The 17,138-nt window shown below is 42.7% G+C and overlaps 1 protein-coding gene across 1 annotated transcript in view; it reads left to right on the top strand.

The window, feature by feature from the left end:
- COL22A1 (collagen type XXII alpha 1 chain) overlaps positions 1-17,138 on the top strand; it is a gene marked incomplete at its 5' end in the record, with an annotated part of 155,803 nt that overhangs the window by 33,303 nt on the left and 105,362 nt on the right. Inside the window, one exon of the mRNA XM_039388338.1 lies at positions 762-797. Coding sequence (XP_039244272.1) covers positions 762-797 — 36 coding nt within the window. The remainder of the gene's footprint in view (positions 1-761; positions 798-17,138) is intronic.

The following is a 17,138-nucleotide window of genomic DNA, read 5'->3' as shown; positions in this document are numbered from 1 at the left end:
GTAAGTAAGAAATATTCAGTGGTTTTACTGAAGTATTTGGTTGCTCCTTTGTGTTGAGAACTTGCTCACAATGTCATGTGACCTGATCAAATATGTTTCCCCTGCTGGACCTGAATCGCAAGGGGAAGCTGATCTTTCTGGCACACACTGTCATCTCTTGGAGGGGGGAAAATGGAAGGGTTCATCCCTGAATACATCTGATAACTGATTTAGGATTGGCCTTCTAATTAAACGTGTAACTCGGATGTACTTGATTATAGCACAGATGCACGTCTGATGGGGACAGTGTGAAGCAGCTGAACACAAAGAAGATGCAAATCTCACTCGACTCTTTTACATTCAGATGACCAAGATACAGCTTTCCCCAGCTGCAATTAATGCAAATGCCAGACTGAGTTTTTAGGCAAGAAAGTCTTTAACCCTGTGTAAATTTCATTCCAATAAGGGTTGTTGGCATCTTTGATTTTGGAAATGTAATATCAGACTTTTCCATGAATAAAAAATAAGGTGTTTTCCTGGCCGCAGTAGGAGAATTGGGGATAGGTTTTCCAGTTTAATTTGTCACTGAATTATTATCAAGGAATTACGCCCAAATAAAATTACTTTCCCTGTAGTAGCTGTCATGGGATTGTGTGCCTATACGTACCTATAGAGAGATAGGTTTTGGATGCATAACCAGGAAAACATGAAACATATATTCATAGCGTTGTTTGATATCCTTGTTTTCAAATGTACCCTTTCCCCTCTTCTTTCATTTCCAGGGCAAAGCCTATGGCATAGGAGAAAAAGGAGAAAAGGTAAGATCTAATCTTTAATTGGTATAATCAAATGAGTTTCTTGCTGTTGCCTTTTGTAGCTCAGAGGTTGTTTTGGAGTGCATAGGATGCAAGAGATATGATATCTTCGTGGGGAACTTTTATGCTGTGTTATGCTTTCTTCTGCAGACACGCTCTTGAGTGTTCACTGCTTTTTTCCCTTTGTGTTCTTTGAGTTTCCTTTGTGCATTGGCCATGGAAAATGTTATCAAATTGAAATCATAATGTTTGCTTTGTATAAGCAGCAGTGAGTTCATGGAGGATAATGCACCAAATAAATTGTCTGGAAGGAGGAAAAACAAAGGGAAAGTATAATTTTGAGTTTATTGAATTTTCAGCAGGATTAAATTTGGGTCATGAGGAGTCTGTCATAGCCTTTCTTTCAATTGGATTTTTTCATTAATAAACTGAAGAGTAAATATTAGACAGGACATGGTGATAAGACTTGAAGCAAAAGTTAAAACTGAGGATATGGAATAACCACTGAAACTTGCTGGGCTCTCTGTCTTGGAAAACTCTTTCAATGGTGATCAACAATGGGAAACACGTAGCGTGACTGGATTAATTTCATTTACAGAAAAAAAAAGATGATGGTTTCCAGGCAATTCTGGCTACAAACTTCCCACAAAAAATTAGTCTACATGCCTAGACTGCAGAGGAGAATTAGCTCTTTCTGTCTGTAGCTCTATATCTCATCTGATTGAGGATATTTTCTTTAGCATCAAAATGAAATTTCAAGTTGCGGGGGGCGTTGGAGAAAGATTGACAGGAGGGTCTAGGAGAGAGATGGATTTATTAAGGAGGAAGTCATGGTTTGTATTGAAAGTGGGGTCAAGAATCTGTTGAGCTGTTTTCCATCAAATCTGTGGCTACTCAATTGCTCAGGGAATTTAAAATAATATAGGCTTGTGATCTGAAAGGAAGAATGTTGCACCAGTGAGAACATGATGTTTATGACCATTACATCTTCTCATTTGTTCTTCCCGTGATTATGATGTATCGATTGTATTCAGTGCTAATGCATCACGTGAAATTACAATCGAAATGAGGGTTGTTCGTGGCAGGAAATATTACTGAGCCAGGATAGAGACATGGGGGCTATAAAGAACACATTTCTGCATTCATCTTGCTGCAGTCCTCCCCGTAGCAGCCACTATTTAACCTCTGAGACTCAGGATTCAGCCTTTGGAAAGTAGCTCGTGTTTGGCAGGTGGTAGGAGTCAGCAGTCTGATGGGAAACATGATGTTTACTATATGAGTTGGGCTGTAGTTGAAGCAAGTTTTTGTTTTCTTATGATTTGAACTCTGAAGAAAAGTGTTGGAAAATTTAATTCCATTTGTATTATTGCCATGCATAGGAAAATAGTTCTGCGAGTCTGGACTGGAGAGGGAAAATAGAGGAACCTCACAGTATGTGCAGAACTTTGGCTGGAGCAACCAAACAGCACTGACTGCCCAAACAAATGTGTAGGCTTGGAGGATCCTGACTTTATGGCCAGCTTGTTGTGTTTATTTGGAAGTCCTGCCAGCCAAGGCAACTTGTTCTCGCCTGTGGAGGAAGTTACTTGGTACCCAGTGTGTTTGTACCCAGTGTGCCCACTAGCTGTGTCAGTGCTGTTGCTGGTAGAGAGCAAAGATAAATCAGCTGCATTTTGCTGGTTTGATTAAAAAGGGAGTCTGGGGATATAGAATCGCAAAATCATAGAACATCTCAAGTTGGAAGGAACCAATACAGATCATCTAGTTCAACTCCCTGCTTCTTGCAGGAGTACCTCATACTAATCCATATGACCAAGAGCACAATTCAGATGCTTCTTGAGCTCTGACAGGCTTGGTGCTGTGACCACTTTCCTGCAGAACCTGCTCCAGTGCCCAACCACCTTTTCCATGAAGAACCTTTTCCTAATGTCCCATGTGAACTTCTGCTGTTGTGGGGATGGGCTTTATCCCATTCCCCTGTGGCCTGTCACAGGTCAGCAGAGACAGGAGATCAGCACCTCTTCCTTGAGGAAGGTGCCGAGTGTGATGAGATCTCCTCTCAGCCTTCTCTTCTCCTGGCTGAACAAACCAGGTGACCTGAGCCACTCCTCCTAAGCCTTGGCCTTGAGGCCTTTCACCATCTCGGTCACCCTCCTCTGGACACACTCCAAGAGCTTTATATCCTTCTCATATGGTGGTTCCCAAAACTGCACACAGCACTCAAGGTGAGGCCACACAGCGTGGAGTAGAGTAGAACAATCACCTCCCTGGATGGTGCATCAGGCAGGAGCACAGTTGGCCCTTTTGGCTGCCAGGACACACTGCTGACTCCTTTTCAAGTTGCCATTAATCCAAAACCACGGATCTCTTTCTGTGAAGCTGGTCTCCAGCTATTCATCCCCCAATTTGTACCTGTAACCAGAATTATTCCATCCCAGGTGGAGAATGCAGCACTTGCTTTTGCTGCATTTTACACAATTGGTGATTGCTCAGCTTTCTAGTCTGTCCAGATCCTCTACAGGGACTCTCTGTCTTTGAGGGAGGCCACATCTTCTTGTTTAGTGTCATCAGTAGACTTAATTAATGCATGTTTGATTCCTATATCCATATAATTTAAAAAACATTGAAGAGCTCTGGCCCTAGAATTGAGCCCTGGGGAACATCACTGGTGACTGGTCACCAGCCTGACTTAACTGAATTTCCTATAACCCTTTGATCCCAATTCATTAGGGAATTACTCACGCATCACATGATTTATTTATCCAGCTACTTGCTGAACATCTTGTCCAGGAGGATACTGTGAGAGACAGTGTCAAAAGCTTTGTTAAAATGCCAAACCAGCCACATCTACTGTCTTCTCTTCATCAAGAGCTTGACCTTGTCATGAAAGGAAATTAAGCAGGTTAAGGAGGACTTGCCCCTGTGAACCCATGCTGGTTGTGACCAGTGACTGCATTGCCTCCCAAGTGTTCTTCAGTAACTCCCAGAATACAGTTGTACATAATTTTACCAGGCACTGAAGTGAGTCTGACAGCTCTGTAATTACCAGGAGCTTCCTTCTCACTATTCTTGAAAACTGGGATAGCATTTGCCAGTTTCCAGTCAACTGGGGCACTTCCAGACTTCCAAGACCTTGCTGCTGCACCAGGGCACTGGTGTTTGTCAGCTCTGGTGTGCATATGAGGGATCACTGTTGCATGCAGGGACATAGAGCCATGTCTCTGTCTTGGTGTCAGAAATGACTGTGGGAGAGAAGTGGCCAGAATCACAGGGAGCAGGGATGCAATGCCAGCTGCCATCTATGCTCCTGGAAAACAGTAGAAGAACCTCTGAAATGAAACCCTGTTTCATCTCCCTAATGTTCTGCAGTGGCTACATGAATTCTTGTTTTTCACTCTGGCTGTTACAGCCTTCATGTTTCCTTGATTTTGAAGGGTATTAGCCAGTGTTAGGAAGCTGGATCAGAGATGCTGGGCTTCTAACAATTGCTATCTGTGTGATCACTGCTGTGCATGTACTGTGGGCTCCTTTAAAAGGACAAGGCTCACATCCTAAATGTTGGTAGAACAAAGTTATTTCACCTTGGAAAAGACTGAGATGACAAGACTAAAATCATCTCCTTATTATAGTCTTGCTCTCCAGCTGTGCCAGTGCCAAACACCTGTCAGACCATGTTGTAGCCAAGTACTCTGTGTAGGGCATTTATATGAAGTCTGAGGCATTTGTTAGAGGGAAAATCCTGTGTTTTCCAGGAGGAGAGTAGAGGCACTGACCTTGTTTCTTCAGGACATTATCTTGGTTGTATCACTAAGTTAAAGCCAAAATGATGCTTGTATTAGAATATATAACATGTTGAGTACATCATTAATGGCAAACCAAGAGAATAGCAGCTGCGGCTAAAAACCTAATTCATGTCGACGTGAGGACTTGTGTGACTTTTAAAACTAGGAAATTCACTGTAATGGTTCAAGCAGCAACCTGGCATGTTCTACCATACCTAAATAACTCAGACTCATGGAGGATGCTTTTTGTGTATAGAAACATGCATGTGCAGCCAAGTTATTGTTCAGGGATTCATAGAAAAAGAAAATACCATGATGCATCTACGGGTGCGTTTGTAAACTGTTCTCAAGTGGATTTCCTGGATAGGTGAGATTCAACCATCACCTTCTGTATTGTGTCTTAAATTTCCACTGTTAACTGTCATCTTTGAGCCCTTGTAGTGTTTAATCCCTTTGACATTAGACATATTCTCTTATATTTTTGCTCTGTAAATCTCTGTCCTTTTGCTGTGTGTTCATTCATTGTTTTGCAAATGCTTCTCTTGTTGAGCTGATTATTATACGTGGGCAAATATCCAATTCTGTAACATTATCACCATGAAAAACAATGTTTTAGCTTTATTCCGGAGGTTATTCAAATGCATATTTGCTAAACCAGATGGCCTGCTCCTGCAAGGGTTATAACTCGATTCCTCAAATCTGTATTGACCCAAGAGGAATAGAGACAGGAGAGGAGTGAGGGCAGCTGTAGAGCATTTCTGGGGATGACTCAAGCAAGACAGGGTTTCAGTGACTCGATCAAAGCCAGGGAGATCGTGTCTGACAAGGGCGGTTCTGTAGAGCATGAGGTCTGCATTCCTGGGGCACAGCCATCCACATCACAAGCCAGCCTGCCCTTCTAATGCCTCCATGCAGAGTTTAACTTCGAGGCTTTAAAAAAAACTTGTCTTGCAAAGTACAAAGTGTTATGCAATGGTGCTGAGCCACCCTTCTAGCATCCTAAAGCCCAACGGCAGGGAGAAGGCTCTGCAGGCAGGAAGGTGCTTGGAAAAGTGGTGACTTTGGGGAGGATATGATGAAAATCTGTCAAACTTTGAGTGGTACGGAGATATCAGTGGGAAATTATTTTTCACTGTTTCTTCTGTTGTAAAACCTAAGGGGCAGCAAGTCAAACTAGCTGATGGCAAGTTTAATATGAACAAAATGAAGTTGTTTTTCATCCAACAGTATTAGAACTCCTCTTTGCAGTCTGCTCTGGAGGTTAAAATTTCATGTGTTTAAAACAGTGCATATGAGTTTATTAAAGAGGGACACCTCTAAACCTCTAGTCAGTACAAAGACATAATCTCTGCTTCAGGATGTCAGTGAGTCTCTGCAAACTGTGATTGGTGGCAGCAGGACAGTAGGTTTGAGAAGTCTCCCATAAGGCCACTGAGGCAGATGAGGCAGGAGCCGGACAGACCTTTCGTCTTTACTGCTGGTATCTATTCTTAGACTTTAGTATGCCTCTTGAATATTCCTGACGCTCTCATTGCCCAAAAGGGACAGAAGTTTCCATAATTTACTCAGGGCTTGGGCCCACAGTATCCATAGCTGTTGAAGAGGAGTAGGAAACACAAGAAAGTTGTCATGAAACAATTGGATCGAGTGATCACTACTGTGATTTTTCCACAGGAAACCAATCTGTCAGAGGAAAAAACTCTAACGAGTACCCACCTTCTGCAGAGGTGGTGGATGAAGGTTTTATTATGGTTTGCACTGGGACTTTCCTTGCTAATGTGTTTCCAAAAGTATCCAGGCTTTATCTTTGTGCTTTAGCTGTTTCCCTTCATGCTAATAATCACACAGGCAGCAATGAATATGAGAAACAACTTCAGTAGATTAAGTCTGTATTCTAGCAACTTTTTTTCATGGTAATGACTCTCTCTGCAGAGAGATCTGCAGAAGGATTATTATAGTATTTCTAAGGAGAATAAAACCTCTGAAGTGGCTGGGTTTATTAGAGATGCAGTGACTGCAAGACCAAGCATAGGAAAGAAAAGAGGGCAGATAGTTAATGCTCTGGGCTAGGCTATAGGACATCCAGACTTGAAGCTTGGTTCTAATGGATTTGCTGACCTCGGGCAAAGCAGCTAGTCTTTGTTCCTCTAAAATGAACCTCTTTCCCCCAGGCTTGTATATCTTGCCTGCTAGATCCTTAAAACAAAGGCTTTGCTTCCCCTTCTCTTTTCCTCTCTTCTCTTCCAAATTGGAGTTATTGTCATTTTTAGGGCTTCTGGAAAAGCTGTGGAAATGTACCCTGCTAGATACAGTCTGTCCACGCAGATCCCTGTGCTCTCTGTCTTTGCCCCAAGGCAGCCTTTTAGGAAGGCCTGACCCGAAAGCCATGTTGCTTTTTCACCCCAGTGCTGTGCTGTCAGCAGGGCTTACCAAATTAGCATGAGCACTGTGCCTTTGGACTGGGGCTGGCCAGCATCCAGTAACTTGGGATACAAGAAAATGAGTGCAGTTCTGCCTGAAAAAAAAGGCATAGCTGCAGGCATAGCTGGAGTCTGATGCTGCATGCTGGTCTGATGGTGGAGAGCTTTTGTTTGGGTGTTTTTAAGGGGTGAATTTTGGGACCAGAAGAGCTGTGTGTGTGATCTGATTGCAAGTAAGGTTCAGGCTGGCAGTGATACTTTACACCCAAGGACCAGTTGTGCCCTAAAGGAGATAGAGCTGGGAACAACACCATCCCTGGCAAAACTGGGACCTCGCCAGCCAGGGCTTATCCCATTACATTCCAGCACAGGACCAGGACAGGTCAACCATGGCAGCCATGTTCAGCTGAGAGTCCAGATCACCGTCCTTATCCACAGCTGATGTAGCAAGCCTAAGCCCAAACCAGAAAAATGGTTCTGCAAGCCAGAGTCAGGATTAGCATTGCCAGGGGGCATTACCAGGCTGCTGCAGTGTAGTCCAAGCAAGGGCCAAAGGTGAGAGCTTAAAAATAGCTTCAGTATAAAGGAGGGGAAACAAACAGCTGAACTCACAGTAGGATGTTTTCTCTGAGTACTTAAATGATGTGGAGCCTGAGCCTGCACAAACCAAGAAATAGCCCTTATTCCTGCAACTTCTGAATAAAACTAATTATCGCTCAAAGAGATGATGTGAGTGTCCTTTTCACTGCCGAAACCATGAACTCAGTGCAGGGAAGGCAGTCAAGTGAGGTTACACATCTTGTTTGGGCTACCATGGTGTTCAGATATGGTCACCAAATTTCCAGAGCCCAGACTCAAATGCTACCCAGTTTGCCCAGGACTGGTGAGCTGAATGGTGACTTCGAGAGTCCAAGGCAGAAGCAGGCAGCAGGAGCCTTGGCACATCAGCGTTTGTGTTAGTGGGCAGGGCTCCTTCAGTGAGCACATCTTGACCATAACAAAATGGGAAAACGTCTTCAAGCTTAGAGATATTATTGGGTTGAAATTTAAAGACAAAAAAAACCCCCAAATACCCCATAAGTGGTGTTCCTTGGAGATAGTGGTTATGGAAACATTGCCTCTTCAGAGTTAAGTTCTTAGTGCTGAGTTCTTTTTATTTTATTGCAGAATAAAAAATTATGTGAGCATAGCTAAAACTGACCTGACAAGGAAAAGCAAAAGTGCAATATCGGGGGGGGGGGGGGGGGGTTTTTTTTTTTTTTTCTTCTTCTGTTTTTATTGTACTGGGAATCATCTCTCTCAGGAACAATTCTTACATACTCACTTCATCTGGTTAAGGTCGCTCAGCACTTAACCTCTCAGTCCAGCACTTAAATGTCTGTATAGTAACACCTCATGTACTTCACAGGGCTGTCATGCAGTTCACTGGAGTCATTCATATCTGTGATTTCTTTTTGTAATCTTTTTATTAAACAGTGAAGTGTAGTAATGTTACTATCTGCCTTACTACTCTGAGTGTGTTCTGAATCCTCTTGTGTATACAGGCAGATTTGGTCTGCATGCTGTGTATTTTTGTGTCCCCTCTACTGTAGTTAAAGCACATTCTGCACAGCTAAATAACTATGGTTTGATGGAATTCTTTTTCTTAACAATAATTAGAGGGTTTTAGATAAATTCTGTGGTTTTCTGTGACCCAAAATAACAGCTGCAGATTGTAATAAACAGCTCGAAGTCAGCTCACATACTAATTGTGCATCATGACAGCTTAATTCTCAGCAGTGTAGGAATACTAGTAACTTTTTTTTCCTTACATAAACTTAGCAAACGTATTTCTTTTTAGCATTGGCCTCTGGCTACCAGGTACATTGCTGGTATGCAATGACATCTACTGGCAGCCAGAATTTTGTAGTCTACAGCACTTGTTTCTTTAGAGGGTTTCTCTGTCAAGATCCACTGGCAGTGGGGAAAGGAAGCATCAAGACAAATTCACCGACTTTTTGTTTCTTCTGATAACAGATTTGGGGGACCAAAACAGTTTGTCTTGATTCTGTCACTGATAAATCTTGTTGGAATGCGGGATGCTCTTGAGAGCGATATTGAAGGGGATAAGTATGGATTATCTGCCTGTTAGGTGGAAAATAAAACAGCTTTCCCAGCAGTCTGGAGCACACTCTCTGAAGTGGACCTCGTAGCCTGATGAATCACAGAGAGCTGAAGCATTGCACAAAGTAAGTTACTATCACTGGTCTATCAAAGGCATCTTGAACATTCCCTGCCCCTCTCCCTGTTTGTTAATCTATCCAGTTAGGCAGACAGATTTTCCCCTTTCACTGATCGAAGGTGTTGCCGGGCTGTTCTTGGCTTGGTGATGGCTGAGAAGGTGCAGGTGCCTCGTTCGTGGGCTCTCTGAAGGTGCAGGTGAGGGCAGGTGAGACACTGCAGCACTGAGATTTATGCTGTTCTTAACTTGCCCAAGTACAACTCTGGGCATGTTTGATTTCCCCTTTTGGGTCTCTCATCATTTTCCTTAAGCACTACCTAAAGATTATGTTTCTCCCAAAGTCCACAAGGCCTTTTATCTCTGTCATTGACAGAAGGATGATGATTTGGGTCTCAGACCCTGCTGAGTAATGAATGCACATGTAGTACTAAGTGACAGATGAGGAAAATGTGGGGTTTTTTTTCATGGCAAATGTTTGTTTCTCTGATGAAATATGTGTGGACCCTCAGCGGTTGTTATTTCAAGAATATCTGATGCATTTGATGGTGTGAGGAGGTTTGAGTCTCTGGAGACAGTTTTTATTTCTGTTCCTCTGTCACTGGCTCCAAAGGATTTCTTCGCCATAGCTTTTCCCTTTCTTGTACCTCAGTGTCCAAGTAAAATGGGAAGAAGGATCATGACCTCTGAGATGAAAAAGATCTAGGGAGCAGCACCACTTTATGAACAAACATCAAAGCATCATAGAATGGTTTGGGTTGGAAGGGGCCCTAAAGATCATATAGTTCCAACCCATATGTCTGGCTGGATCAAAGAGATTTATAACTTTGGCAAAGACATGACTGACCAGCCTCAGGTGTGTTTGGCAGTGAACAGGAGTGTATCACTGCAAGTTATAAGTAGGTGGTGATAAGGCAGGGTGTTCTCTTCAGTTTGGGTATGACATTTAAGGAGAGGTGTGGAGAGATGTTGCTCGTTGAAAACAGCAATGAGACGAACGAGCAGTGATTTCGAAAATTTACTCAGCAGGGAGAGATCTAATGGGAGGGGGGCTCTGCAAGGAGGGGACAAATCACAGACTAGATGATGCAGTTAGTCTTGAGCAAAAACTTTGTATGTGTTTCAGTGAGGTGCCAGAAGAAACGCTGAGGGGTGAATGTGGAATATCAGTAGCAGCAGATGGTTAAGAGCAGATTGACACTGGAGTTTGAAGTGCTCTCACACAGAACTCCCCTGCCCTAATGTGCTCTTCTCAGAGCTACTGACATTTTTGAGGGGCATGTGGAGATCTGAAGTGTAAGAAACTTCCCAGAAGCAGAGCAAATGGAATTTATAGATTATTCTTGCAAGAAAAAATATCAACTCGAATGTGTTAAATCATCCACAAGACCAGAACCATTTTCTGTGTGCAACTTACAGATATAAGGATTTAAATTCATCAATGCCATGATATATGGCTGGGTTATTTTTTTGTTTCAATGAACACTTCCCCTCTGGCACTTGGCAAGCTGTTTGTCTGGTCCTGAGCAGTGTCAGATGGTGGCAAGGAGCATCAGCTTTTGCTTCAGGACAAGGAGGTTTTCAGAGCAGAGTTATATTTTTCACATTTCAGAGTTTCTGACAGGTGTACCTCTAATTGAAGAACGTCTTGCCCCTACCATGCAAAAAAATAAAAAATGGAGTTTCAGGAGCTACTAGTCCTGCTTCTGTAAATCCAACTCATTGTAGTCCAGTTTATGTCTCAGATTATTCTTCTGTGTAGGGAGATTATGGTACCAACTGTTTCCAGTTATCTTATACCTCCTATTCACTATGTTCAATCTTAAATAGGTCTGCAAACTCTTTGATTGTTTCTTAATGTGAACATTTCATTGATTGATTGAGCAACTCTAGCTGTTGAACAGAAGTACTTCAAATGCAACAGCTCCCCCTAGTACTGTCCTATGCTCTCTGCTGCAGAGGGAGATGGTTTCTTCAGCGACATTCTCCACTTGGGTCAGTCTGGGTTATAGATGAACAAGCAGTTCAGGAGTCACCAAAAGTGTTTGACCACCCCAGTCTTTCAGCAATTACTTATGTAGGGAGTAAAGGAGTGTTGTGGCAGGGAGGCAGCCAATATGAAGCTAATGGAAAGGATCTTGGGCCCCAATGACAACTTTGAAGCCTTTAGGATGTTTCCAGATTATTCTGAACTCTATAGCGGCCTTGATTAGGGAGTAGGTGTTTGCCACATCAGTTACTTCTGATGCATCTTTTCTCCTACAGAACCAAGTTTATAGGTTAATATAATGTTATCTATCTACCTTTTGGGGACAACTCACTTTTATACCATGAGTTAAATAAAATCTTTCATATGTTTGCAGTACAAAAAATGCGAATAGCTCATTTAACCAGCTGTCTTCATACTGGGCTGGGTTTCCTGATAGACTTGCCCAAGCTGTGACTTCTACTGACCTCTGTATCATGTCCATGCAACCTTCCTATTTATTAAATCAGAATATAACACAGAGACCCAGAAGAGAAGATTTTCTTCATTTCTTAGTATGAACAGAAGTCCAAGCTGAGATGAATGTCTTATTTCTTGTGGAAGCAGAAGATTACGGCAGCTCTGGTGTCAAATTTGCCAAGATATTAATAGGGTTTTAGCTTCATTAAGCTAATAGAATCCTGCATCTGTGCACTGGAGAGTGGTAGTCATTTGTGCTGCCTGTCTGGTCAGCAGCTTTTGGAAAGGGATCTGGGTGACATATATCAACTGCAGCTCTGCCTCTCAGCTGATCTGCAGATCATCCCTGGCTTTTAATGAAACCTTAAACTCAAAATTTGTAATATTTTTCAGTAAAATATTTATTTTGTCTGGCTGCTGGAGGCAAAATTGTGAAATCTTTCACTTCACCCTCCTCAAGTTGGTAGCTCCTAAGTGTAGAAACTTAGAAAAGAAGGATATTACATCCTTCCAGACCACAAGATCTCTTGAAAGTTTTCTGAGGCATTTGAACCTGAAGACCACACTCAGCTTGTGACACCTCTTCTGTTCTCCCACTTCACTTTACTTATCAAACACTGATAGCAGTTCAGTGAGTAACCATGGATCAGCAATAGGACAGTTACCCATTGTCTTCTCTTTTGTTCTTCATGAACATCAAGCTGCCAAGTTAAAGGCAGGGCAAAGAGCCAGGAAAAAGAATAAACTTATGGTTAAGGTGCTGACCTAGGGAACAGGGAATCTGGAGTGAGTTTCTATCTGTGTCTCAGACTCTGGGACCTTCTGAATGTCTTCTGCTCAGTTGTACCTCTGACTCATCACCCTCATGTGGTGATGACGATATTACAGTTGCTACACCTTCCCTCTCATTTCACAGGGATGCTGTGAAGTTAATTAACAGTGGAGAGAAGGGCGTGCATTGGCAGCACCGTACAGTTCAATTTTGCTTCTGTTTCCATTTCATCATGCCCAATTGTTCTGTTTCTCTTCAGCTCTTGCTATTTTGTCTCCTACCTTGGATATACATCCCCCAGTTTGTGCAGCTGTCAGTGTGCTGACTGTGTGATTCATGGGGTTGTGCCTGGCAGATTTTTTTGCAGGTCTCCCAATGACACCTTTATTGACATTTTGTGACAGGGTTAGAAATTTTAATTTCATAGTAGGATTAGAAAAGTGGAACTTTTGTGTGAGATGTAGGCCTGTTTGGAAGATAAAATGAATAAAATGTATGGAGTTGACCTTAGAATGATCTATCTCCTGTTGTCTGCTCTGTACAATGAAGGAAAAGTCCAGTGATTTACTTGGATTTGACAAATCAGGATGTAAACACATGTTTTGGACTGATCTTCCCCCATTATTTTCTTGTTTAGTTTACTCTCATTTCTATTAAGATAGGCCACAACCCAGAATTCCAAATAAAATATGTGATTATAGGCCACAGCTGTTCTCAAGCTGGGAGAAGTATTTGTAAACTTGGCAGCTGCTTGAGGAGTTGCAAGTGGAGGAAAGAAAAACAGTTAAACTTGAGTAAATTGGTTAAAAGCATAATTGAAGATTTTTTCCTTTGTGGGCTTCTGATGTCTCTCTAGGACTAGGTGATACTGAATTGTCCTATCTCTGTATCTTTCCATATACCTGCAGCTTCCTTCCTTTCCATTTAAGATCTCTTCAGAAAAATTCTGTCATGAGGCTGGATACGGTAGAATCCCTCTATTGGTTATTCCCCTTCTGAGGAAGTGCATTATCTAGCAATTAAGGTTATTTTCTTTGTAATTTCAAAGTTATCTCCACTCAGACATATCAAGATCTACCTGGGATGTTGTGCAGGTTTGAGCTGAAGTAGAGTTAATTTTCTTCACAGTGGTTGATATAGGGATATGTTTTGGATTTGTGCTGAACACAGGGATGATACTATAGAGATGTTTTTGTTATTGCTGAGCAGGGCTCACACAGAGCCAGGGCCTTTTCTGCTTTTCATGCTGCCACGCTGGCAAGGAAGTTGGAGTGCATGGGAGGCTGGGAGGAGGCACAGCCAGGACAGGTGACTCAAACAGACCAAAGGGATATTCCAGACCATATGGCATCATGCTTAGAATATAATGGGGGGGGGGGGGAGAATGAGGAAGAGGAGGGACATTTAGAGTGATAGTGTTTGTCTTCCCAAGTAACAGTTAGATGTGATGAGGTCTTGCTCTCCTGGAGATGACTGAACACCTGCCAGCCCATGGGAAGTAGTGCATGAATTCCTTGTTTTTCTTTGTTTGCATATACAGCTTATGCTTTCCTGATTAAACTGTCTGTATCTCAACCCACAAATTTTCCAGCTTTTACCCTTCTGATTCTCTCCCAATCCTGCTTGTGGGGGAGTGAATGAGCAGCTGTGTGGGACTTGGTTGATGGAGGGAGTTAAACCGTGACACATGTAGATATAATTTGGTCACAGACCACATATGCAGTGTTCAGGAAAATCTATAGGGTAGTAGGGGTCACTGTAACCCAAGTGAGGTGAATCTTTTCACAATACACAACAAATTAGGCTACACGTGTGTATGGTGAGTAAGGAGGGATCACTAACCTGGAGCTGGCATGAAACGGTAAATCCGTGTGATGCTGGTGTGTCAGGAAGATGTCCTTGCTCAAATATAGAAATAACTCCTCTGATATATACAAACTAATAAAGGAACCTCTCTGGGTATGTCTATCCTTACCCAGATTACATATTTATTTTTAATGGCTGAAGCCAAGGCGAGTATCGTTATTCTTTATCACCCCAGTATTCTCTCTGCAGCAGCTGAGAGTTGCCTGTGCTCTGAAATTCCTCATGATGTGGTATATCCTTTTGTCCATTGGGTCTGGAGAAACCGTGTGCCTACATGAGCCCTGCTCTGAGAGCCCCCTGGAAGAACAGGAGTAGTATTTACCCCTTGCTTTTTATCCATTGTGTGGCTCTGAATGCTTCCATTTAAAAGTAAATACAAGGAAATTCAATATTCTATAGTTTTTACTGAATTCTGCTTAAACTTGTTTTAGTAAGTCTTTGAAAACCTTCCTAATTTTCTTGCAGAATTGTTATCTGTTCTTTGAGGAATGAAAGAGGGAGTTTTCTGAGTGGCTTGTTTAGTGCTCCATTCTCAGGGCTTGCAATGCTCCATTTTTAAGAACTTCCTAAGAGAGGCTGCCATATTTGCTAATGCAAAATATCTCACAAGTGTCGCTACCTACACATTCAAGTTTTCTCCACTAAACTCTTGACTGAGAAAGGAAAAGGTCACCCCATCCGAAGTGTAAAACTACTCCAGAAAACGTAGGCTAAACTGTAAGGAAGATGCTTTAGAAGCTGTAGTCTGTTCCCCTATTTATCAGTAGCCTCTTCTGCTTTTGTTGTTTCTTTTTATTTCCCCAGCCTTTGTTACCTTCCTATTCTGGTCCTGATGTTTCTCCAGCAAACGACAGCCTTTGAATTTCAGATTATCATAAAATAGATGGGTGACAGTAGGATTGCATGGCATAAACAGCTAAGTGTGGTTTACATGTCACCACCAGATTCCCATTGTGTTGAAGCTGGGAATGCAGCCACTCTGTGGGAATACAGGATTATTTTAATCCCCCTCAGTGGCACAACTGGGTTTGTCCTTGGCACGAGGAATGCGATGAACTTTTGTTACCCAGGCTCAATGCCAGCTGCCAGAGACTACCTGTTTTCCCAGTGTTGTGCCTGGATCCTTCATCCCAGACCACTTGCCGACTGTGTCTGCTTGGCAGCTATTTCACTGCCCTGTGCCCTCTGCTATTTCTTTCTTATATTTACACACTGCTTGCAATTTTAAATTGAGCTTTGAAGCATAATGCTTGTTCTTTAATATTTATTCATACCGTGTCCAACAGAGTGACCCAAGCAGGGAACAAATGAGGTGTTGCTGTAATTCAAGCAAATAAACATAGAATTACTAATGAAAAACAAAAATTGGCATTTGTAGAAATATGTAGCTACTCGTGTGCTACATAACCTCTATATGTTTACAGTCCATATCAGTACATGACTTCAGTGCTGCCTGCTCTGCTTCCATCTGAGTGACTGCACTTCATAGCCACAGTGCAAGAAAAGTCCTCTGGATCTGATGGCAGTTGCCAAATCCAGGCTCTTTTGACAAAAATTTTGTCAGCTGTGAGCTAATGAATGTGATGATTCCCCTGCTAACTTTGGTGGAACTGTTTGATTAAAGGCCACTGGCTGTAGAGCTCAAAGGGTGAAACTCACACAAGTGGCTGGCTTCCCAGTGGCTTTCCAGGGACAGCAGGCTCATGAGCCGGGATTGAGAAAATTCTTGGGAAAAATGTACTTCCTTGCTCTTGAAACTGCTGAAGCTGTAACTTCCCCAGCAAGAACTCCTCTTGAACAATATTTCAGGCCCCTATGATTTCTTCCTTGGACAATTCTGTCATTCTCTAACTGCAACTTTCCCTGGAAAGTAATTTCCAGCATAGATGTGCTGACAGAATTTCCCAGTCCTAAGTGCTGGGGAGAGAGGTGAGCTCTTTTTCTGAATCAACTGACCTAATTGGAAGGGTTAAAGGTGGGGAACAGATCCCTTTTGGGTACACCAGCACTTCCCTAGGCCTTAGCAGCATCCTGAGCAGAATAATTGGGATTTTACCTGATTTAGAAAATGTAGTGGGCAAGCGAAAAGGTGGTTGTTCTGCAATGCAGTTCATGAAGTTGGTCAGTTTAAAAAAACCCAAACAAATAGAAGAGTTGCTTAATGAAATGAATTGCTGTGACAACATGACTCCATTCAGTTAGCTACATCCTCAGCAGGGCTTTGGCAGCTGGCTGGGAATTAAGAGTGTGAGCTGTTGGTCGCTTTCCCATCCCTGCCTGTCACAGCTCCTTTGGCACTGAGCAGCACAGTAGCACTGATGCCTCTCTGCTTCCTGCTCTCTATCACTGCTCACTTCTGTAGTTTACTTTGTGAACATGAGCTTTTTGGCATAGGCTACATGATCTCTTCTTGTGCTTTCATTACGGTTCAAGCATCTGCAGAATCTACCTGCCCTTATCCTGAGAGGTTTTCCTACTGACTGAGGGATACCAAGCAGCTAGCCAGGGAACTGGGGTTATTTAGCTGGAGAAAAGGAGGCTGAGGGAGGCCTTCTCACTCTCTACAACTCCTAGAAAGGAGGTTGTAGCCAGGTGAGGGTCCTTCTCTTCTCCCAGGTAACAAGCAATGGGATGAGAGGAAATGGCCTCAAGCTGTACCAGGGGAGGTATAGACTGGATATTAGGAAAAGTTTCTTCACTGAAAGGGTGGTCACAGGTTGGAGCAGACTTCCCAGAGAAGTTATGGAATCACTGTCCTTGGAAGTGTTCAAAACACCATGCAGATGTGGAGCTTAGGGCCATGGTTTAGTGGTGGACTTGGCATTGCTGGGTTAATGGTT

This window comes from Pipra filicauda, unplaced genomic scaffold (assembly GCF_003945595.2).
Source record: "Pipra filicauda isolate LSUMZ 115617 unplaced genomic scaffold, ASM394559v2 scaffold634_size201327_pilon, whole genome shotgun sequence".
NCBI lineage: Eukaryota > Metazoa > Chordata > Aves > Passeriformes > Pipridae > Pipra > Pipra filicauda.
The sequence above is the reverse complement of the archived record's forward strand: the minus strand, read 5'-3'. Positions and strand labels throughout refer to the sequence as shown.